Below are 21,861 nucleotides of genomic sequence, written 5' to 3' on the forward strand. Positions count from 1 at the left end.
GACATGCATTGCCTCCATCTTATAGCAACTTGCCATCTCCCGTGTGCTGCATTCCCTCCCTCTGCTCTATCTCTGCCCCAGGTCATTTCACCACCCTCCAATGCCCAGGACACATCCCCAAAATCAAATTCAACAAAACCAAGGGCCATTCCCAGGCTCATCATTAACCTGCTGGAGCAGCTCGGGCCAGGGCTTCCTGCGGGCCAGGCAGCCCTCTCCAGACCATTCCCAGCAGGGCTAGGAGCCGCCGCGGGCAGGGGTGCTGGCAGAAGGGCAGGCAGCCTGGCGTTAGAGGAGAGGTTAGTTGTGAGGACTTGGTCTGTTCCCTGCCACCTGGCTTTGGTGCCAGCCCAGGCACATTTCATTTACTGGTACAGACAAAGCCACAGCAACTAATCATCGTACCCAAGCTGGCACGGGCAGCACAAGCTCACTGCTTGCTTTCTCCACCAGGAGAGAAACAGGTGAAGATGGAAGCACAAATCTCATTGTAATTAAATCTTACACTGTTGCGGGTCAAATCATGCAAGTAACAGTGTGCAGCCGAGCCTTTGACTCTCCACACTTGCCCTGCACTTTGCTTTAGATAGCTGTGCACAGCCATGGCCGTGGCCATGGAGGGAGCATGTGGTGGTAGCCCCTGACCCGCCCCGGGCATGGCCAGGCACGATGGAGCAGGGAGGTCCGTCCCCTGCCCCTGTGCTGCCCTGGACACAGCACTGCCTTATAAATTAGTATTTAGTGATGATACAAGGAGGCAAATTGGAAATCAGTCTCTCCGTGCAATAAGGAGGTTGGGATAAAGGGAGATGCCCTTTTCCTGAGACAGTTGATCCTGCAGATACTTTCATCCCATAGCAAACACAGCCAAGGGGCTGGCATCCACGGGAGCAGGGGCAGCAAACCTGCCCTGGGGCTCTGCCTCTCCACCCGAGCTGGGCTGGAGAGCGGCCACGGGGTTTGGGCCCCCTCAGTCCCTGCCCGGCTGTGATGACACAGTTGGAAGTTTCCAGGCAAAACTATAAATTACTGATGAATTGTCACCATTCTTATTATTTTGCACATGGAAGTGCCCCAGTGGTTTGAGGCTCTTGGTGAGCGCCCAGCTCCCGTTGCTGGTCAGCCTCCAGCTGCCTCTGTGCCAGCTGGGAGCCGAAGCAATTCCAGGTGAGATTAATGGGGCATGGGCTGCAGGGAAGAGGCTCGCCTGTCTCTGGAAGGATGCTGTCTTTTGGGCTCCCTGCAGGAGGTTTTGGCAGTGTGGGGGTGGTGAGCGGGCTCTGATGGTGGAGGGTCTTTGGGTCTCGAGGCTCTGAGGGATGCCAGGGGACTTGCTGGCTTCCAGCACCCTGCCTCAGCCTCTCCCTCCTGCGGACATCATCCCTGCATGGATGGACATCTCTGTCCTCCAAGGATGTCTTGGGGCTGACAGCCACAGCATTGTTGGTCCACCCTGCGAGATGCTGTAGCGTTGGGGAGCGGGATGGCGTGCCACCCCAGAGCTGTGGGGTGGCTCTGGGGGCTCAGGCTGGCACAGGACCCACTCGCTCCCCCCAGGTGGGTGCCCTCGGTGGTGGATCAGCCCTGCCGTGGTTCAGGGCTGGTGACTCACTGCCGGCCCCAGGAAGGCTGCAGAGCTGTGGCGGGGGGAGCAGGGGTGTCTGATGGCTCCCCCGCTGCTGCACGGACAATCGCCGCTGTCTTCATGTCAGAGCCCAGGTTTTGCAATGCAGCTATGGATTTTTCCCTGGTCTGGCTGCTTGTCACCGTATTTTTGTAGTTTTGCGGTTTTTTTACCAGGAGTCTTTGAGCAAGTGGCAGAGGAGCAGCCAGGGCTGCAGGGGCAGACCCAAGGGCGAGAGCTCGCTGGCTGAGCCGGGCTGGTTGGGAGAGGCAGGGGCACTCGGTCCTGCAAAATACACACAGGATCCCACGCCTCATCGCCTCCTTCCACCCATGTTGCCATGTTGAGGGCACCCCTCACTCTTTCATTGATTTACGGAGTTCAGGGCTTGCCTTTTTAGGTAGATTCAGGTACAAAGAGAGGACACACCTACCTTCTTTCCAAAGTCTCAGAGCAGTGGAAGAAGCATTTACATCCCAAGAAAATACCCGTTGGTGGACAGCCCATGCTGGGATGCAGCGTGGCATCCAGGCTGAAACCCCGTTTGCCTGGGCCCTGGAAGGAGCTTCCCGATGACATTTCAGAAAAACGTTTTTCTAATTTTAGTGGCCGCAGCGCACAGAGCCAGGGAGTCAGTGCGTGAGTCCCAGGCGCTGGCCCAGCCCCGTGCCGGAGACCGGGCTAATGTAGACCTCAGAGCATCTCTGAGGCTGCTCGGAGCAGCAGCAGGCTGCCCCCGGGCTCATGAACGTGATCGAGTCACAGGAGCTCCTGAAGCTGAAAGGTATTTGGGCCCACTGCCTGCTTTTGGCCTCCGCTCGGTCAGGCTCCAATCGTGTTGGGACCAGCGTGTTTCTCTGGTTTGCACTGTATCTCTGATTTGTGCCTTGAAGGTCCAAAGCTCTCCCTTTGCCTGCCTGTGCAAGAACACGACACAGCGGTCCGCGCTGCCTTTGCCCATCTCTCCCTGATTACTGTGAAACCCAGCTTCATGAATCATTCATGAAGCTTTTTTTAGTATAATGATTTCTGACATCCAGTGCCTGGGAATAGCATTTTGGGACAGACCGTTTGCAACCAGCAAACTCCAGAAATAATGAGCTGACGTTTATCCCATCCGAAGCTGGAACATCCAGAAGGGGAGGGAGAGGGGCGAAGCTGCCGTGCCTCCATTGGAGGGAATCACAGGTTGCTCTGTAATTAGACAAATGTGTAAAAGCTAAATGTTGACATAGCTTTGCGGTTCCCTGTGTCTTGCAACCACATTGCATGTTATTAACCTACATAGCTGTTGTGGAAAGGAGCCTCTGTGGGGGCCTCAGCACAGGCAGGGCTGAAGACGCAGGAATTCCTCCGTGCGATGCCACCGGCACTAACGGGGAGCTGGTGCCGGGACAGGAAGGAGTTGGGAAATGGCTTTGCCTCCGCAGCTGGAGCCAGGGAATGGCAGGAGCTCACCTGGGCTGCCCTACAGCATAAATAAGCCCACCCTCCTCTTCCCCAGTGCTTTGCTGTGGGGTGGCACTGGTTTCAGCTGGGAGGGTCTTGCTGCAGGTGAGCGCTCCCATTTGGGAGGGAGTGTGCAGGTACCCTGGTGCCTGTGCTGATGGATTTGGGGGTGATGGTGAGTTTATGACCCTGATCTTGCCCAGAGCATGGCTGTGGGCCACGAGTTGGGATCTGTGCTGCAGTTCAGCCCCTGAGCAGGGGCTGTTGCAGGGCAGGTGCCTACGGGAGGTGCTTTGCTCTCTGCAAACTGCTCCGTGTGAGTCTTCAAGTGCTTCGCCAGCCTGTGCCAGGGCTGTTATTTGTGTAACATCCCGGCTGCTTGGCTGAATGCAGACATCAGCCTGTCTGAGGAACTGTGGCTCTGGCCCTGGAGCTGAGGCTGCAGAGGCCACGGGAGAGGGAGCCTGGCAGCCCCAGCCCTGCCTGCACCGTTGCCCTGCCTGCACCGCTGCCCAGCCTCCTGCTGAGCTCTCCCCACACGCCTTCATGCGGCATGGCTTACTGCAGAGGAAAGAGGTTTCTGTCTCCTCTACTCGCTTTCTGTGTGGGGGCAAGGGACTGCTGGCATGCAGGGATCTCCCCCAGCTACAGGGTGCTGCCAGCGCCTCGGTTTTTTGCCTTCCTTTCCTTTTGGTTCCCTGGCCAGGGAAGTCCTGCCAGCATCTGACAGGCTTCCTGGATGTGCAACCTTGTGCGGCTGCAGCAGAGAGCAGCCCGGTGAGGATTCCTGGTGGGATGAAGGGGGGATGGAGCCAAGCGGCTTGGCACAGCTCTGCTGCCTCTTGGCCGTCATGGGGCATGCAGAGCCATTTCTGCGCCAGACCGAAGGGCTCCGTCACAAGCAGCTTGAAGGCTTGGCAGCACTGTAGGCAGGAGAGAAATCGCAGCAGGCTGCTCTGGCATCCCTCAGCCACGGTCCCGTCCCTTGCCAGACCCCGCTGCTCTGGGGCTCCCCGCCACGCAGGGGCCTGGGTGTGGGACACAGCCAGGGTGATGTGCTGGAGCCAGACCGAGGGGACGACTTCCAGCCCGGCTGTCCCAAAGGCTTCCCGGTGGCAGACGCAGCCTCCCTCTGCCGTGCAGTCCCGGGACGTGGCTCCCCTTCTGCTCTCCCAGCACAGTGGGAGCTGGTGCCCTGCCTTCCCCCTCGCTGTGTTTGGGGAGGTGGGAGGGCACCGGGAAGCGTTACCGCTGCATCCTGGCCAGGCAAACCAAGGCATGTTCATGGCGAGATTCCCGAGCAGGAAAAAGGCATCCCTGTGTCTTCAGAAAGAAAATGCTGAAGGGCATCAGTTGGTGTGAGACCACTCTGGCCCTGACCACCCTCTCCCTGCAGCTGGAGAGTGACTTGGTCCAGGTGAGGCGCTGAGTTCATATAAATCATCCCACAGAAGAAAGCACAGAGTGAATTCATACATCTGTTGACCTTCAGCAGTGTGAGGATGGTTTATGTTTCTGCGGAGGTATATATATATTTCTTTTACGGCGGGGACCAGAACGATATTGACTCCTTTTCCAACCTGAAATACTGCTGCTTCTCTGCAGAAGAGATGAGGGCTGTGTGTAGCACCCGACCAGGGGCAGAGCCGCTGCCGAGTGGATCTGCTCAGCCTGGGGTATTTTCTCCTCTGGATTTGATGTGATTGCTGCTTCCTGCTGGGACTACAGCTTCCCACTCCTGGGCCGGGCTAGTTAAATAACCCTCCCTTTTCAAAGCTGTAGCAATCCTTGTTAGACTGGTTTGAATCATGTCTTGAAAAGGTCTCGCATCACTCTTGAGCACCGACCTGTTCTGCGTTCAGACCCCAATCACCCAGTCTCCTGAGCCAGAGCATAAAACATGCAGGGAAAAGGCTCCAAGAAAATATTAAAAAGATGTTCAGGTGTGCAAGGGGTGTGCTGTGGGTGAGACCTTACTTCTCCGTCCCCTGCCCTGTCTCTATCTTGGGGTGGACCGAAGTGCATTTCTGTGTGGAGCAAGGCTGGCTCCCTGGTGCTGATGGCTTCCCTGGGAGCCACTCTGGATCCCATCCCTGGGATGTCGGGCAGTGTCGGATGTTTCCTTCGGGATTGGTCCAAGGGTGACTGGCCCCAAAACCCCTGCTTTGAAGGAAGATGGAGTAAGCCAGACCCGCCACATGCAAAAGGAGCTGAACAGATCCCTGCCCTGCAAAGGCGCTGCTGCTGTGACCTGCCATGATGGAGGTTTCTAACCCAAAGCTGGGTCCTTGAGTGCAGCTTTTGTCTATGTTCCCAGCAGCAGACCTGGTGGGCTTGTCCCAGGAGAAGGTCCCACAGCAGCAGGTCCTGAGCTGTCATAAGCCACCAGGCAGAGAAAATGAACCCCTCCATCTCCAGGCTGCTCTAGCCCTGGGGAAGCAGATGACGTGGGAAGAACCAGCATGGAAATCTCTCTCTGGCACAGGACTCGCTGCTTTTCCTGCTGTCTTGCTGGCACGTACCTAGGACACAGAGGGGAATTCTCTTTCTCCCCAGAGACCTGGATCCAAAGGATTTTCAGTCAAAGCACGCTGCCAGGAGCTTACCACAGGGGGTGATCCTGCCCTGTGCATGTTTTTGTGCATTGCCCAGCTCCTCCCTGGTGGGTGCTGACTGCATGGGGGGGATACAGGTGAGCCTGGTCCACAGTGATGTGAGCTTCCCAGTACAGCTGCGGTGGTGAGCTGGGTGTTGCTGGAAATGCTATGCGTGGTGGTAGGACCCTGTGTCTGGGGAGAGGAGGGCAGAGGACTTGCTGATGCAGCTGCAGGTGGATGTATGCAGCTGGTGCGTTGCCTCAGGGATTTATGACCTGCAGTGCTCCCAAACAGAAAGAAGCAGGACCAGGCCAGACCAGATGTCCCCATAGCATCCTCTGGACCCAAAGCCATCTGCTCCTGCCTGCCTAGGCCGGCAGCTGGGTGACAGCAGTGGCATGGGCAAAGCTGGTTCTGTCTCAGGGCAGGAGGGTCCTATCCAGGCCATCACATGGAGATCTTGAGGCCCCAGGCAGCAGTCTTTGGGAGGACGAACCCCTCCTGGGCTCCCGCTTTGCCCTTGTCTCAGCAGAGGAGCTGCTGCACTGGGCATGGCAACCATCAGGCTGTGCAGGGCCATGAGTCCTACAAGCTGAGAGGCACCCCATGCCTGGAGCTCTACGCTTAATCAAACCAATTAGCAATTTAATCTTGTTAACAAACCAAGATAATTGCAGCATTATCAAATTAGCCAGCTGTATGGAAATGCCTGCTTAATAGCTGATAATAGCTGGTCCTGATGGAGGAGGGAGGGCTGTGATCTGTGACTCATGGCTGGCTGGAGGTGGAACAGGGCTTCTCTGCCCTTGGCCGCTGTGCCAGCCCGGGCTGCCTCGGTGCAGGGATGTCTGGGGAACACTGGGCTCTGCCTCTGTCACCCCATGGCTCATGTGGCACAGTGCTTCCCCCTCAGAGGGGTAGGCTGGTGTAAGGATGACAGAGATATTTTTTCCCTCAGTAGGATACTGCACTGGTCAGAAGCAATGTCTGATTTTTACACTAAATTTGGCTGATGAGCTCCCAGCCCTTGTTCTGCCTGTTGCTGCATGATCACCTGGTGTTTCCAGCCTGCCCTGGCACTGCATGAGCTCTCCAGTTCTCTGTGTTCTCCCTTGGCTGAGCTAAGCAGAGGTGGCCTTTCATCGTAGGACTTCTTCCTTCTGAGTCCTTGCCTCCCTCCCTCCAGTTCCTCCGTAGGGGTGACCATGGAAGGACTCGCTCTAGTAGATGCTCTCCCCAGCCTTGGCCAGGGAGCTTCCAGGGTCTGCCTTGGGCCATGTGAGAAGTCAGTCCCACAGCCACAGGTTTCATCCTGCTGTATTTGTGGGTAGTTTAAATGTCTGGCCAGTTCATGCTGCTCTCCAGGTTGCCTTGCTCGTGCCTGGCCATGGGGAGCATTAGCTCAGCCCTTGGGCAGCAGCAGCTCCGGCACCTTTCAGGCAGTGCCTGCAGGATCTCCCTCCCGGGCAGGGAGGTGCGAGGGGCCGGGAGCTGGGCTGTTTGCAGGGTCTGCCTGTGGGTCAAAGGAGATGGAGGCAAAGTGCCTCCTCCCTCCCTCCCAGCCAGCCACCCAAATGCTCCTTTCCTCCTGTTGTCCAGCATTCGCTCATTTTCCTCTCTGTTCTCTCTAGTGTATGCAGGCAGACCAGGCTCCTCTCCCAGTCTGGGTCGGGTCTGTTTGAGAACATGATGATAGGACATGCAAGCCTGGCATCCGCCATGGGACTGGAGTGGGATTGGCACTGTTTGCTGTGCTCTTCCCCTGCAGCACGTGGGCACGATGCCTGGCTCTGCTCTGGCACCGGGCAGGTCCCTCAGGCTGCGCACTTTCTCTCCTGCTGGTGTTTCTCAGTATTTCCTGAATTTTTTGCCCTGGTACTCAGCTATACAAAAATTACAAGTACCCCTTAGAGCTGTGGTTTTGTGCCCTGGCTTGAGGTTTTCCCAGGCAATTTTCTTCAGCTGAATTTTCTGCACCAGCTCAGGTTCAGTGAGGCGCTCAGCACCACTTGGGGTTTGAGTCTACGTAACCTTCCTCCTCTGCCCTCCAGATGTGCCCTAAGTGGGAGTACCCACAGGGAGGCTCTGCCTGCCTTACCCCCCCGGGCAGGCAGGGTCAGTCCCCTTCCACAGCTCTGCCTGTCTTGGGGTGTGCCTGGGGGCACACGCTGCTCTGCAGGGCCCCGCACAGCCTGCCAAAGTCCCCGAGAGTGTCCTGCTGTGTCCAGCCCCGTCCCATTGCCCTCTCCTCCTGGGGTTTGTATGCCTCTGGAAGGATTTGCTCCCCAGAGCCAGCCCCTAGCCACACTCTGTGTGGCTTTCCTCCTCTTCCCCCGGCAGAAATTCTGGGATGAAAGCAGCAGTTGGGAATATGTGCCAGGGTAGGCCTGGAGAGAGGCGGGAGGAGGTGGGGAAAGGAGTCGCACATCACAAGCATCCCTGGGACAAGCTCTTTTATTTGTTAAAATGGGGAAGGCGGGGGAGAGGGTGAGCAGGCAGCATGTAGCACCACATGGCAGCTGTCAGTGGGGTGGTCCGGGAGCCGAGGTGGTCTCTGAGCATGAGCTGGTGGCTCTGGGAGCAGGAGCTCACACTGGGGAAAGGGAGAGAAAGCAACAGGTTGGGTCTGGTGGTCAGAGTAACCTCAGCCCACGTGTTTGGCCATCAGTCACCCCACCAGCCTGACAGCGGAGGGCTCCGGCAGCTGGGCACAGCGTCCTGCCCCGAGCCACCGTCACCGTATCCCCCTCTGCTACCCGGGGAGGTGGGTGCACGGGGGGCTCTCGAGACCCTACCGTAAGAGAGAGAGAAGGAAGGTGGGCGCGAGATGCATCTCCTCCCGCAGAAGGACTGGCAGCACTTCCTGTACCGCGGGCAATGCCAGTCGCTGTAGCACTGGTTCGGCGGGTTGAGCATCGCGCAGGTGTTGCGGACGGGCGGGCAGGTCCAGGCGCTGCCTGCAAGAGGAGGGAGTTGTTTGCTCCAGGCTGTTGGCAGCTGCGGGGCCATGGGGAGAGGCTCCCCAGCAAACACCCCCTTCTTCTCCCCTCCTGTGCCATAGGATCCCTGCAAACAGCGCTCCTTCCCAGCCTCTGTGCTTCTCCTCCCTGTGCCTTGTCCGGGGACATCTCATACCTGTTGGCAGCTCTGTCCAGAGGATGAGCATCCCTACCAGGAGGAGGGCGGCCGCCGTCTTCATGCTGCCGTGTGCCTGAGAGGTGCGAGCGTGGAGAGCTGGAGGATGCTGACATTTAAACCCTTGGGGAGGATGGGGGGGGGGAATGGGGCTGGGCAGGTGCTGATATTTGTCCCATCTTTCTCTGCTGTTGCGTTGTGTTTTCCGGAAGCCTTTTGCACAAAATGCAAACAGGATTGTTCAATTGCTCAAAAAGAAATTACTCCATTGTGCAACTGGTTCCCGCAGCCATATCTGGGGCTGAGGGACAAGCCAAGGGGAGGTGGTCCACGGCATCATCTGCCAAGCAGGCTGGAGGTGGAGTTGCTTTCTCCTGGGCAGGCATGCTTCTCCAGGAGAAATCATCACAGTGATCATGCTGTGTTCCCTTCTGGGGGTCCGTTATATGGGTTTCCCTCTGTACCTTGCTTCCATATGGACCTGCAAATCAAACCTTACAGCATGATCCAGATCAGCAGGGGGCTACCTGTGGCTTCCCAAGGATGATCCATTGAGGTTTTCCCAAAGGAAACCTGCCCCAGCCCCAAACCCTCCTGGCTCCTGCCCCACTGGTGGCATAAGCTAGTGTGGGGAAAGGAGCTTTGGCTTAGCTGAGGGTGAGTCTTTCCCAAGCTCTGTGGGGGTCACCTGAACCCCAGCATCTTCTCTGGGTGGTTGCTGCCATGTAGGAAGCAGGCTGGTGCTGGAAGAAAGTGGCTGGCCTCACCAGAGTAGGATAATTTGCTCCTTACAGACCTGTCATCAGCCAAAAGGCCCCATGCAGCACAACATGGACAGCTTGACTGAGCCTGAACTCTTGATGGCTGTGGGGATTAGGGGCTGTAGCCCTTGTTCAGATGGCAAAGATCTCGCCAGCCTTCAGGGTCCATCAGTTCCTCCCTCCCAAGGATGTTGTACGCCCCCCCTCCCTGGGCAAAGCTGGTTTTTTTAGATGCTCTTGGGCAATGGGAAATTACTCCATTTCCCACCAATGGGTCAATGTCTTCCTCACCTTGTGCAACAGGTTACTGGAGCCTTTCCTTGGGATTTCTGGGGCTGGCAGGAACCCAAGCTGTGCTGGAAACAGGTGCTGGGAATGCCCTGGGAGGGGAAGACCCCAACAGCCAAACACCCTGTGCTCTGGTGAAAGGCAGGCTGGGGCAGCCCCCAATTTTGCAACTGGGCAGGACAAGGAGCAGCAAAAGCCCAGGCATTGCCCCTATGTGCCATGCAGCCCCTGAGCCCCCCGTCATCACTCTGCCCCAGTCCCTGGAGCCCCCACTTTCCATCCAGGGCATGGTGGGCATCTCACTGTGCCCTTTCCTGCTCAGACTTCCCTTCCTATGATTCTCCGTGCCATGTTAACTGGACCTTAACTTACTGGATATCTGTTAATTATTGTCCAGTTTCTCTAATTACTCTGTGGCTGCATTTAGCTCTTTGTGAAGTCATTTATTAAACAGCGAGGAGAGTACTTAGCCAACCCAAATAGACTTTCTGGGCTGTGCACCAAAAATTTAGCACTTTTAATGAGAAATACAAGCACTGGATTAATTTTTAAGCAATCCTTTGGTATTCAGCTGCTGCTGGGGCTGGAGAGGACAGTGCTGTGCTCCCAGCTGGTGTCAGGCTCTGGCCAAGGTGGTACTTGGGGCTGTACCTCCAAGACAGGAGAAAACACCAAGGAGTGAGGCTTGGATTCATCTGCAGAGAAGCTGAGGGGGAAAGAAAACCATCTGAAGGACTTTTGATAGTGCTTTATACATAGCAAGTCCATAGGGGAAAAGTCTAAAATCTGCTGCTTTTGCAAATTCCCACGGAATGACACAGAGTGCGGCATTTCTGTGTGCAGGACCACCTGCAGTCCTCGTGTCGCACTCTGCCACGTGTGCAGCACCCACTGCTCCAGGGTCCCACAGAGCCGTCCCCACCCCATGCTGCTCATACTCTCCTCCCTGAAAAGCACTTTGTGGGTCTCCTCCCCAGCGAGGCCTGAGCTGTACAGCACCGAGGACGCTGCGGGCTGACGCTGCAATTCCCCAGCCAGGCCAGGGCTCTCTGCTTTGTTTTACCCAGGGAGGGCAAGGAGGGTGGCCAGCGGCCCCCGGTCCCCTGGCTCAGGGCTCGACGGGGGGCAAGCTGCAGCCTTAGCAGGGTGCACAGAGCACCCAAGGGACACCTTGTGCCCTGCCAAGCAGCCCTTGTCCCCTACCAGGTGATGCAATGCTTCCAGCCTGACGCCAAGCTCCGGCCGTCCATCCCCAGCTCCCGGCTGAGGCTGCTCTGCTCGCCCCCGCGGCGGGTCCGCCGCCTCGTGGTGCCCGGGAGAGCGGGGTCCCCCCAGCCCAGCGCACCCTCATTAGCGCTGGTGTCTGGTGCCATCTAGTGAAAAGCCATTAATGAGGCTCTGCTCCCAGCCGCGATCCCGCAGCCCGTCCCAGGGATGCTTTCCCGAAAATCCCGCCCCAGCTGATGCCCAGCTCCTGCTGGGCCTCCCGCCTAACCTCTCCCACCTCCCCACCCATGCTTTTCCACCCCACGCCGTGCTGCCAGCGCTCGTCGAGCCTCTCTGTCTCACTGCCAGCCCAGCTCCACTTTGCCTACAACTTCCCTTAATATTTGCCGAAATTACGTTGGGCCAATTGAGGCTTAATCGTGCCCTCAGGGCGTGCTGTTATCTGCTCTAATCAAGCCTGTTATTAAATCCCAAACTCAGCTAATTGCTTCTTCCTCCCCGCCTTTTACTTTTTTAATTTTCCCCGCAGTTGCTGTGTGGTTTTTAGGGAGCTGCATACAAAGCAGGGAAGTCCCAGCCCCCAGTTTTGGGGTTGCAGAACGCTGCTGTGGCTTGTTGGTCACTGCGCTCTGTAGCAATAGGATCTGTCTTGGATGTGGCTTGAGACCATCAGCACCTTCCTAACCGCCCCGGGCTGTCTGCTGGGCTGCGAGGTAGGTGAGAGGATAGGGGGGCTGGGGGGTGCATGGATGGGATATGGGGCTAACGGGTGGGATATGGGGCTGACAGGAGGCTGTGGGGTGGGATATGGGCAGAGCTAATCAGCAGTGCCTCGTTTGCTGGCCCAGCAAACAGATCTAATGAGGCTACAAATGACCCAGTCCGTGCCAACCGGACAAGAGCCCTGCTCACAAGCCATCAGCCCCCCCCCCGCCACCCCCCCCCCGAACTGCTTCCGATTGCATGTGGAAGAAGCTACTCCTCGCCTTGTAAAGTGAATACCTGAGCACTTCCCACTCCTCTCCCCCGGGCTGTCCCAGCAAGTGCCACACCCCAGCCCAGGACCTGCTTTCAGCTTCCTGCTCCTCAGCTCCAAATCCCAACCTCAAGCACACAGAACCTCTCCCACATCGCAGCTCACACCCCCCCAGGACATGAGTCCCATGGAGCAAACGGCTCCTGGAAGCAGGGCCAGCAGGATGTGGCCCCCTCAACCACCCCGAAAGTGCCCTATAAACCCACCAGGAATATTCATGGCAGTGGAAACATCCAGGGTCTGCAAAGCAAATTGGCCAAGGTGGGTGCCGGAGCCACTAACAGTGTTCTGGGGGAAAAGGACCTGTGCCAAAGTGGTGCAAGCCCAAGGCTGTAACCCTCCTCCCTCCTCCTCCTCTCTCCAGCCGAGGGCTGCTCAGCGCCCTGCGCAGCCCCATGGGCCCCCCGGCACACAACTCCCTCCCGCACGAATTGCTAGTTCAGAAGCAACAGCTCCTCTCAGCCCCGCTTTGCTCTCACCTCCTGCGTACAGGGCCAGCAAGCAAGGTGGTGGGTACATGAAGGACCCCTCCAAAAACCCATCATCCCTCTCCAGCAGCAGACAGGACTAAGGGGAGACCTCCTTTCCCCCGGGTGTGGGACGTGGGGTCTTCTGTGATTAAAAAAACACCTCTGCGCCACGCGCCCGTGGGAGATGGGTCCTCGGCTGCCTCAGCATCCCTCCCCGTGCAGCCAGCCAGGGCACTTAGTGGCTCTCCCACCCCCAGCTGGCATGTCCCAGCACCAGGACCATGTCCCCAAGGGTGTAAGTGGCCCTGCACCACTGACGTGGCACGTTTACACCCCCATAAAGCAGGCGCTGAGCTCCTCGTGCTCTGACAAAGCCCAGGCTCCAAAGCAAACGCTGGGAATGGTGACACAGTGTCCGTGCCGTGCTGGCTCCTTCCAGCCGAGGCCGGTCTGTGGCATCCTGAGATGGCCTTAGAGCAAGGATTTTCCCAAAGGTGTTTTCGAGCCTGAGGACAGGGGACCTTTGCAAAAGCTGGAGGCCCCTGCCCCGATGCAGAGATGCCTCTGTGGCTCTGCAGCCCAGCCGAAAGGAGAAGGACGTGTCATACAAATCTTCAGGGTGTTTATTGTCGGCATAGAAATTTCTATATATAAAAGTGTTTAAAAATAGCACTACCCTGCTCTCAAAATATATATTTATGTACACACACACTTAGATATTTATAGAAAGAATTAGTACCATTTTGCTATGTGATAAAAAACAAACAAGCTAATGATCAACTCTGAAACAATTCTGCCAAAACAGGGGCAAGGGGATCTGCCAATTGCTACCGCTGCTTTCCCATGGGCGCACACCCGGGCCCCGTGCCGCGAGCCAGCCAGGCGAGCCGGGGGCACGCATCCCCGCATGCTGCCCACGGCGCCCGGCTCTCCCTGCCCCACCACTTGGCAGCAGACGCCGAGGTGGCAGAAGCTCTCAGGGTGCGATCACTGTAGGTTTTTTCACTCTTGCAAAGCAGGTTGCTGGGCGCTGGGGCCGGGGCAGCTGCGCAGGGGCTGGTTCGCCCCAGTTGCTCTGGGAAAGGGCTGGGCGTCACGTCTCCTCATCCAAAGCCCAGCCTGCCCTCACAGACATCCCACCTCATCCCAAACCTGCCGGGTCAGAGGAATGAGGCAACAGCGATGGCTGAACCCCTGGCTTTGCAGCAGGGGTTTTTGCTCAAGTTCTTTTTTGGGTTTTTTTTAGGATTTTTGTTTTTTTAAATACACTCTGCATCCCCCTTGAGATTTTGCGATACAAGAACAAACACTGATGCTTTACAATAACCTAGCAATAACAACACCACGTAGCTACCATATGACTCCGTGCCCCGTCTGAGCGCTGCAGCCTCTGCCAGGATCACTTCTTGTTGGCAATCTGCTTTTCCAAGTCTTCGAGTCTGGCCGTCATCTGAGCAAGTGAACATGCTAAGGAAACAGCGTGAGCCGGACAGTCTGGTGGGCAAAGGGCTTTTTCCCCTTGAAGGAGCCTAAAATTTTCTCCGCTCCCATTTATCCATCCCTCCCCTCCCTGTGTGCGGTCTGTCCCCAGGGTGCCCTGCATCCTGGCAAGCCCAGGCATCACCCCAAAGGATATTTTTCTCAGTCAGGCTCTGCAGGATGGCCACGGTGTTCGCCTGGAACTGCACCAGCGCCTCGCACTCGCACGGGCTGCGGATCTCCGTCTCCCCTTTGCCCTCCTCTGTGACCGTGGGGGTTTGGGTGCAGTCAGAGGCACGGCCCCGCGGTGGCCAACTCTCCCCTCCTCCCGCACAGCAGGAGTCCCTTGTCCCTGCAGCCACCCGCTGGGGCCGGACCTGAGCCTCGTGGCTCTCATCCCACCTTCCACTCTTTTTCCAGCTCGCTCCTTTTTGCCAGGCTGCATCCCTGCTAGCCCAGCGAGCTCGCTGCCAGGCATCCCGCCAGGCATCCCACAGAGCTGCCGCGCACGCGGCCACAGCGTGCCGAGGATAGCCAGTGCGGAGCTTTGCTTCGCTTTCAAGCCAGGGTGTCAGCGGGAGGGACGCTGACCCCACGTCTGCAGCCCCGCGGGAGCCTCTGGGGGTGCCAAGAGCACTGGGGAGCCCCAGCCTGCCCCAGAGCAGGGAGACCCTCACAGTAACCTGGTGTGATGCTCCCGCAGCCAGCAGCGGAAGTGCAGACCTGGGCGAGATGGCCATCCTCAGAGCTGGGGCAGCGTCCCTCAAGGCAGGGTGTGACCTCCAGTCTCTGCCCATGCAACGGCACTGGGGTGGCCGCTCACATGCATTAAACTCCACTTTTGCATTAAACCCCCCAGCTCCACCTTCTCCTCTTCCAAATCCCTCCCTGAAACCCACCTCTGTAGCCACAACAGCCTGGTGAGATCCAGAGACAGCCCAGGCTCACACCAGCCCAGCTTGGCCCTGGGGTATGTGACACAGGGTGACAGACACACAAACCACACCGCTGGCTCTGCGGGGAGAGGAGGGCTCCCCCGGCTTGGGGCTGACCCCCCCCCCCGTGTGACCAGGGGCACCCACCTGGGCAGATGTTCAGCTTGAAGTTCTCCACGAGGTGGGTCATGGTGGTGAAGTCTGCCGAGTAGGAGAAGTGCTGCTCCACCGGCTCGGAGGCGATCGCTCTCAGCTCCTCTTCCACGGCCTTGCCGACACCCACGGCAAACATGACGATCCCTGCGTGGCAAAGACAGACCCTGAGCACTGCGCCGGCCACCCCGCATCAAGCGGCTCCAAGCCCACAAAGTTGAGGGCGCAGGATTTCCCCTCGGCTTCCCAAGCACACAGCAGGAATTTGGGAAGGACGGGCAGGAGCACGGCAGCACTGCTGCGGCGCGGGCTGCTGCGCGAAGGATCTCTGCTGCTTGGAGCACCCTGCGACCACGGCAGAGGCACGTCTGCCCCTGCGGACCCATGCGGCACCCCAAGGCTGGATGCTGCAGCCTCCCCCAGAGCCAGCCACCCCGAGGAACCATCCTGGGGTGCCCAAAGCACTGAGATTTGGGGCTCCCCAGCCCCCCCGCACCTGACTCCTTTGCTCTCCTGGCCCATTCGGAGATGTCGTCCTGGGAGCGCCCATCTGTGAAGACGAGCCCGATTCTGGGGACGTTGTGGGAGAGAGGCCTGGCACCTTCCAGCTCAGAGAAGCTGTGCTCCACCATGTGCTTGAGGGCAAGGCCCGTCATAGTGCCTTTCTCCATGTACTCCACCTCCATCACCGCCTTCTTGATCTCGTCCGCGCTGTGGTACTTGTTGAGGGGGAACTCGGTGCGGACGCGGCTGGAGTACTGCACCAGCCCCACCCGCGTGCCATGGGGGGACACCTCCAGCAGGTCCACGACGCGATTCACAAACTGCTTCACCAGCTCAAAGTTTTGGGGCCGGACGCTCTTGGAGCCATCGATCACCATCACCAGGTCAACGTGCCCGGCCCCGCACCCTGCGGGCACAGGGTGAAGGTGAGAAGGGACCAGCCTGGCCATGGGCACCATCAGAGTGAAGATGCCCAGGGCTAGGGCAGAGCTCCTGGGCTTCAGGACACCACGTGGACCCCCTGGAACTGCAGCCAGGGTGAGGCTGGGAAGCAGAGCAAAGCATGCCCAGGGGTCTCAACCCAAAAACCCCCACTGCCACCCCAGTGTCCCCTGAAAGTCTTTCCCAGGTCTCACTTTTCCTAAATCTTTCCTCAAAGCTCCTGTTGCATCTTCTGGGCCGTGTCTCTGAGGACATGAGCCTGCGTTCATCCCCACAGCAGCCGGGGTGCTCCCCTAAGCCCAGCCAGCTCTCCATCCTTGTCTAACCCAGCTCAGACAAAGTCCCACTTAGACCCCCAGCCTAGTTTCAGGTAAGCCCTCGCCAGGAGCACGGAGCCCAGACGAGGAGGGTGCCAAGACCCGTGTCCTGGTACTCACTGCTGCACGCCTTGCCGTCAGCCTGGAGCTGCTGGCCCTCGGGGCACACGCAGTGGTAGGAGCCCTCACTGCTCACGCACTTGAACTCGCAGCCGTGATCCACCCCGTTGCAGAGGTCGGTGGCTGGAAGAAAAGCCAAGGGCACAGGGTTATCCCTATCCAGGCAGAGTAGCCCAGGAACAGGCCCTCCCCCGGGCACCGGGCAGAACAAGGTATCTGCCGTACACCGCAGCCTGTGCCCGATGCCATGCCGGGACGTACCCCTGCAGGACCTGCTGTCGGGCTGCAGCGTGAACCCGCCGCGGCAGCGGCAGTAGTGCCCGTTGGGGATGCTCACGCACTCGTGCTGGCAGCTGTGGTTTCCGAAGCTGCAGTAATCGATCACTGGTGAGAGAAGGAGAGGGGTGGGCAGAAAGGGAAAGACAAGAGAAGGACAGGGAGAGCGAGAGGCAAAGGAAGGGACAGGAAAGGAGAGGGATGCTTACTAGAGCAGGTCCTCTTGTCCTGGTTGAGGTAGTAACCCGCGCGGCAGTGGCACGAGTACGACCCACGAGCGCTGACGCACTGGTGCTGACAGCCATGTCTCCCGTCTGCACACACATCGATGGCTACGGGGGAACAGGACACCCGTCACCCTCCTGTCCCGGTCTCCCCGGGGCAGCTGAGCAGGGACTGCTCCAGGGCTTCGAGGAAGCTCCCAGCACCCTGAACTTTGCACTCAAACTACAGGGCACAAACACTGTGCACTTCGGTGGCTGGGACATGCATCGTCTGGCACCCCCAGCCTGCAGCTCCCTCAGGTGACAGGCAGCCGGTTGTGTCCACGTGAGCCCCAAGTGTCCCATCCCAGAGAGGTGACCAGGATTTAGCAAGGCTGAGTGCCATCCACAGCCGTTACGGGAGGCTGTGTGCCCCGTGAACGGAGCACCCGGCTGCTGCTGGCCTTGCAGGGTCCTCTGCTGCGTTTCAGCTTCCTTTCATGAGACCTGTAACCACAAGTCCTCTACGAGACTTAGCATAAAAAAAGGGTTTTTACGGGAACAGGTCTTTCCGTCCACGTTGAGCCTGTAGCCCGGGCTGCATTCACAGTAGAAGGAGCCGAGGGTGCTGACACAGCTGTGCTGGCAGCCGTGCTCCTGCTCCATGCACTTGTCCACCCCTGCAAGACAGAACGGGCATCAAAGTGGCCCACGGGCATGCCGGGTTGCACTGGGACCCCAGCTCTGGCACGTGCCCTGTCCTTGCAGCTGAAGCCGCTGGGACGACCCACACAGCCCGAACCCTTCCAGCCCCAGCGCTCACCCGCTGATTTCCAGTGCACAGACACAGACGCTGTGTGGGGCGGGTTTCTGAACCACCTCGGCTTTCAGAACTACCCGCGTGCTAAATCAACGCTCAGTGTTAACCGATACTGTCGACAGCGTGAGCTGAGCAAGCAAAAGCTTGAGCTCAGCCAGAACGTGCTGAAGGAGCCAGGTCTGCATGTCCGTGTGGCCAGGAGCCTGCACCAGGGCAGGCAGGCAACGGGCAGGGCGTTATAAGCAAAGGCATCAAGCGCAGGAGCACACCAGGGCCCCGGGGGGCAATATCTGGTCAGCCCTGGACCCCCGCCCCAGCGAGCAGGGACTCACCGCGGCACTAACGCAGCCCTGCAGGCATGCACGTGCCCCTGGCTAGGGAACGCTGCCTGAAAGATGCTGGCTGCTGCCTTCTGCCGCTGCCTTCTGCCCTTCAACAGATGCTGAAGCATGTGAGCAAGGTCTTGCCAGCCCGCTGCAGCGCCAGGTCTCCGGCAAAGCCCGCCAGCATGGCGGGAGACAGACAGGTCTCAGCCTGCGAGCTCCCAACCCGCGCCAGCACGGCCGCGGTGCAAACCAGCCTCCCGGCTCCCAGCCGAGACCGGCCAGACGCTGCAGAGCAGCACCGCGCGGCCAGGGTTTTATTAAACACAAATGTGCATGCAGCAGATGCCATGCACGTGTCTGCGTAGGAGGAGACCCGGCTAGAGCCACGTCGAAATGTACACGAGGCTCTGGGACGTGTCACCCATCCCCGTCACACCCAGGGAAACTGGCTCCACGTTTCCTGCTCTTTGATATGCCCATCACGGCTACCATGACGTCCTGGCTTGGGGCAGAGCTACCAGGCACGGGTGAAGAAAAGCGCTGGCTTGCAATGCTTTCAAAGCTTTCCTTATCTCACCCCAGGAAAGGTGAGCAAGAGGAAGGGCCACCGGTCCCAGCACCTCATCGAGGAGGTTGCTTCCCTGTCCACGCTGCTCCTAGCAAGGGCAGCCACCCCAAACACCGCTCTGAAGGTCATCTTCTAGCCTGGGTGAGAAGCAGGCACCAGGGCCACCCTCGCCACCCCTCACTCACCACAGAGCTTGTCCTGGAACTGCTTCCCGAACTGCTGGATGAGCTCAAAGGACTCCACCAGGAAGACGTGCTCCTCCAGCGGCGGCGAGGCCATGGCCCGCAGCGAGTTCATGTCTGCCCGCTGGATGCCCACGGCATAGATCTCGATGCCAGCGTTCCGGGCCTGGGTGGCCACCTCGGTGACACGGTCCTGGGGCCGTCCGTCTGTCACGATGATGGCGATGCGGGGGATCTTCTTGTGCAGAGGGCGCGCGCCCTCCTGCGTGGTGAAGGCCACATTCATGGCGTACTGGATGGCCAGTCCCGTCATGGTGCCCTGGGCCAGCGGGACGATGCTGTTGATGGCCTTCTCCATGTCTGCCCGTGTGAAGAAGGTCTTGAGGGAGAAGATGTTCTGCACCTGGCTGGAGTACTGGATCACCCCCACCCGCGTGGCATTGGGGCCCACATCCAGGCTGCCGATGATGTCCATCATGAACCGCCGCATGGTCTCGAACTCGAAGGGGCGCACGCTGCGGGAGCTGTCGATCACAAACACGATGTCCAGGGGACCTGTCCTGCACTTCAGGGCTGGAAGGGGGCAAAGAGACGGTTCAGCCTCACGGCCACCTGCGGGAAGCAGGGCTGAGAGCAGAGACATCCCCATCGTGTGGCTTGAGGGTGCTCAGTGAGGGACGGAGAGGGCAGGTCTGGGCAGCCCCCACAGATCGGCACCTTCCCACTGCCAAATAAACCCGTGGAGGGTGCTGGCAGAGCGGGAGCAGGGGCGACAGGCTGGGGAGACATGCCCTGGCCATGGGGCTGTGGAGAAATGGCAGTGTCCCCTCCTCCCTGACACTGTCCCTGCAGCCAGACCCAGCTCCTGCTCCCTGCATTTCCACAGCCGACAGCCCCAGGGGCTGCGGAAACACCTCTCTGTCTGTCGGCATCTGCCCTGGCAAGGTTTAGGCACAGGTTTAGCCGGTGGTGTCTTCATCTCTGCAGCAAATCAGAGCATTAAAGTGTAAAACAGCCCAGTGCCCCGTGCTGTCCTCTGCAAGCTGCAGCTCCTGCTCCAGACCTCTGCGCCGCATGGGCTCCCGCTGCTGCGGTGCCAAGCAGGAAAATCCTGCTTTGGGCAGTTCTTCCGTCCCCCCCGCAGCTCCAGCCTCCCCTGTTTTTTTACTCCATTTTGACAGTTTCTGCCTAAAACGAGGGCTTGCTCTGTTGTTTTGTTGGGTGGTTTTTTTAAGGGCAGAAAGTGAGACAGTGAAAAGCACAGCTAAGGGCATGCACATGGTGGGGATTGGGCCAAAGAGCCTGTCTTGGACATATGGGTGCTACTTCCAGTGCAAACCAGGAGAGTGTTTAGCAAGTGAAATGCCAATGAACATATTTTTCTTGGCTTGTGTGTAACCAAGCCTGGGAAAATTTGGCCCTAGTGGTAAGCAAACACTTTGAGTCCCCTTGGGATGATGCCCAGACTTGGGCTGTCATCTCAACTGCTCCAAAGGTCTCTGAGACATACCCTGCTCCTTCTCTGCTCGGTGCCTTTACTGTTTTTAAACTAGAATTAATCTCATTCAGCTCCCTCTGCCCTGGGAGGAGAGAGGCTGGTACCCCTGGGTTTGCTTTGTCCCCCCCAACAGGAGACCCGTGCAGGGAGGGGGTTCCCCCTCACGCTTGTGCCTCCTGCCGAGGTCGGAGCCCACGGGCAGGAGGGTGACAAGCCCTCAGCTGGGCTGTGTCAAAGCTGCGGATGTGCCCAGAGCAAGTGGCACCAGACCCACCATGCTGGGGCCAGGCTCGGGCTCCCGCTCCCCTGGGCAGCACTGGGAAGTTTGGGTCCCACAACCTGGGGGGATCCTCCATCCTCCTGGGGATGCCTCCAAAGAAGAGGCATCAGGTCCACCCAGCTCAAGCAGCAAGCTGTCCTCTGAGGGCTTCACTGCCCTGACGCTCTCGCTTTTGTCTCCTGCAGGCAATTCCCACCGGCCGGGGCTCACCTCCAGTTTTTGGTCTGGCTTCCAGCGTCGTCAGGAGAAGCAGGAGGAGAGGGGCAGCGGGCAGGAGCTTCATCACGGCTCTGCGAGACCACACAACTCTGGGGCTGGGGGTGCTCACTGTGGGAAGAGGATGATGTGCAGTCAGTGCTGAGGGTGGGCTGAGCCACAGGGTGACGTTCACCTGTGGTGGGTGTCCCCAGGCAATACCAAAAACCCTGAGCAGCAGCAGTTTCGACAGACCCATCCCCAAACTTCTCCGAACCCACGCGGGTTCTGGCAGTCTCAGCATAGCTAAATTTCATTACAGTAGCAACGACCTGCCAAAGGGTCTGATTTTCTGCTCTGGGTGGAGCTGGCCATCGGACAAGCCTTATTTTCACTTGCAAACCAGGCAGATGGGATGTTCAGCCAAATGCGTTTTCACTGGCAGCGCGGCTGCTCTCCACAGCCAGCCGGAGGGTGGGAAAGCTGCGCTCGGGGATGCGGAGCACCGGCCCTCCTGACACTCCCTGCGCACGGCAACGTGCTGGGAAGAGAAGCCCCCGGATGAAATGCCGGCACAGACAAAACCTGCTCAGAAGTCTCTCAAACTCACTGGCAAAGACCATTTTTCCAAGCAGCTCCACAAATCTGTTCTCTGCCTTTTTCCAAACTACCTTTGGAGAGCAGAAGCCTCCGCAGGCACAGGGTGTAACAGTGCCTGTGGAGATGGGCTTGCACCCGTTCCCCCGGGCAGCGTGCTCCAGCCTTCTTCCCATCACCCCGGGGGACGCCACCCCTCTGTCACCAGCACTTTGCAGCTCTCCCCATCCTGCTGGCTTTTCCAAGGGGTGCTCTGCACCCTGACAGTATTTTCATTGAAGAGGGCTAGTTGGGGGAAAAGGTATTTAGACCGGTTACCCAAAACCTCAGCTTGTCACCTGTCTCCCTCCCTGCCCGCCCCGCGTTGCCTTGCCCTGCCT

At 58.6% G+C, this 21,861-nt stretch overlaps 2 protein-coding genes across 2 annotated transcripts; both read right to left on the minus strand.

The window, feature by feature from the left end:
• Positions 1-8,134: 8,134 nt before the first annotated feature.
• Positions 8,135-8,876, minus strand: LOC309410955 (caltrin-like protein 2). The gene is made up of 3 exons (XM_082007461.1): positions 8,806-8,876; positions 8,466-8,627; positions 8,135-8,263 (listed from the first exon to the last, which is right to left on the minus strand). The coding sequence occupies exons 1-3, from the start codon at positions 8,867-8,869 to the stop codon at positions 8,259-8,261; spliced, it is 231 nt and encodes a 76-aa protein (XP_081863587.1). The 5' UTR covers positions 8,870-8,876; the 3' UTR covers positions 8,135-8,258.
• A 4,324-nt stretch (positions 8,877-13,200) lies between these two features.
• Positions 13,201-20,972, minus strand: MATN4 (matrilin 4; the record flags this gene model as incomplete). Its single annotated transcript, XM_082007010.1, has 10 exons — positions 13,201-14,054; positions 14,212-14,328; positions 15,149-15,301; positions 15,651-16,064; positions 16,537-16,659; positions 16,798-16,920; positions 17,022-17,144; positions 17,573-17,695; positions 18,915-19,484; positions 20,900-20,972. The coding sequence occupies 10 exons, from the start codon at positions 20,970-20,972 to the stop codon at positions 13,987-13,989; spliced, it is 1,887 nt and encodes a 628-aa protein (XP_081863136.1). The 3' UTR covers positions 13,201-13,986.
• Positions 20,973-21,861: the final 889 nt, after the last annotated feature.

Source organism: Phaethon aethereus (assembly GCF_964289735.1).
Source record: "Phaethon aethereus genome assembly, chromosome: 16".
NCBI classification, from domain to species: domain Eukaryota; kingdom Metazoa; phylum Chordata; class Aves; order Phaethontiformes; family Phaethontidae; genus Phaethon; species Phaethon aethereus.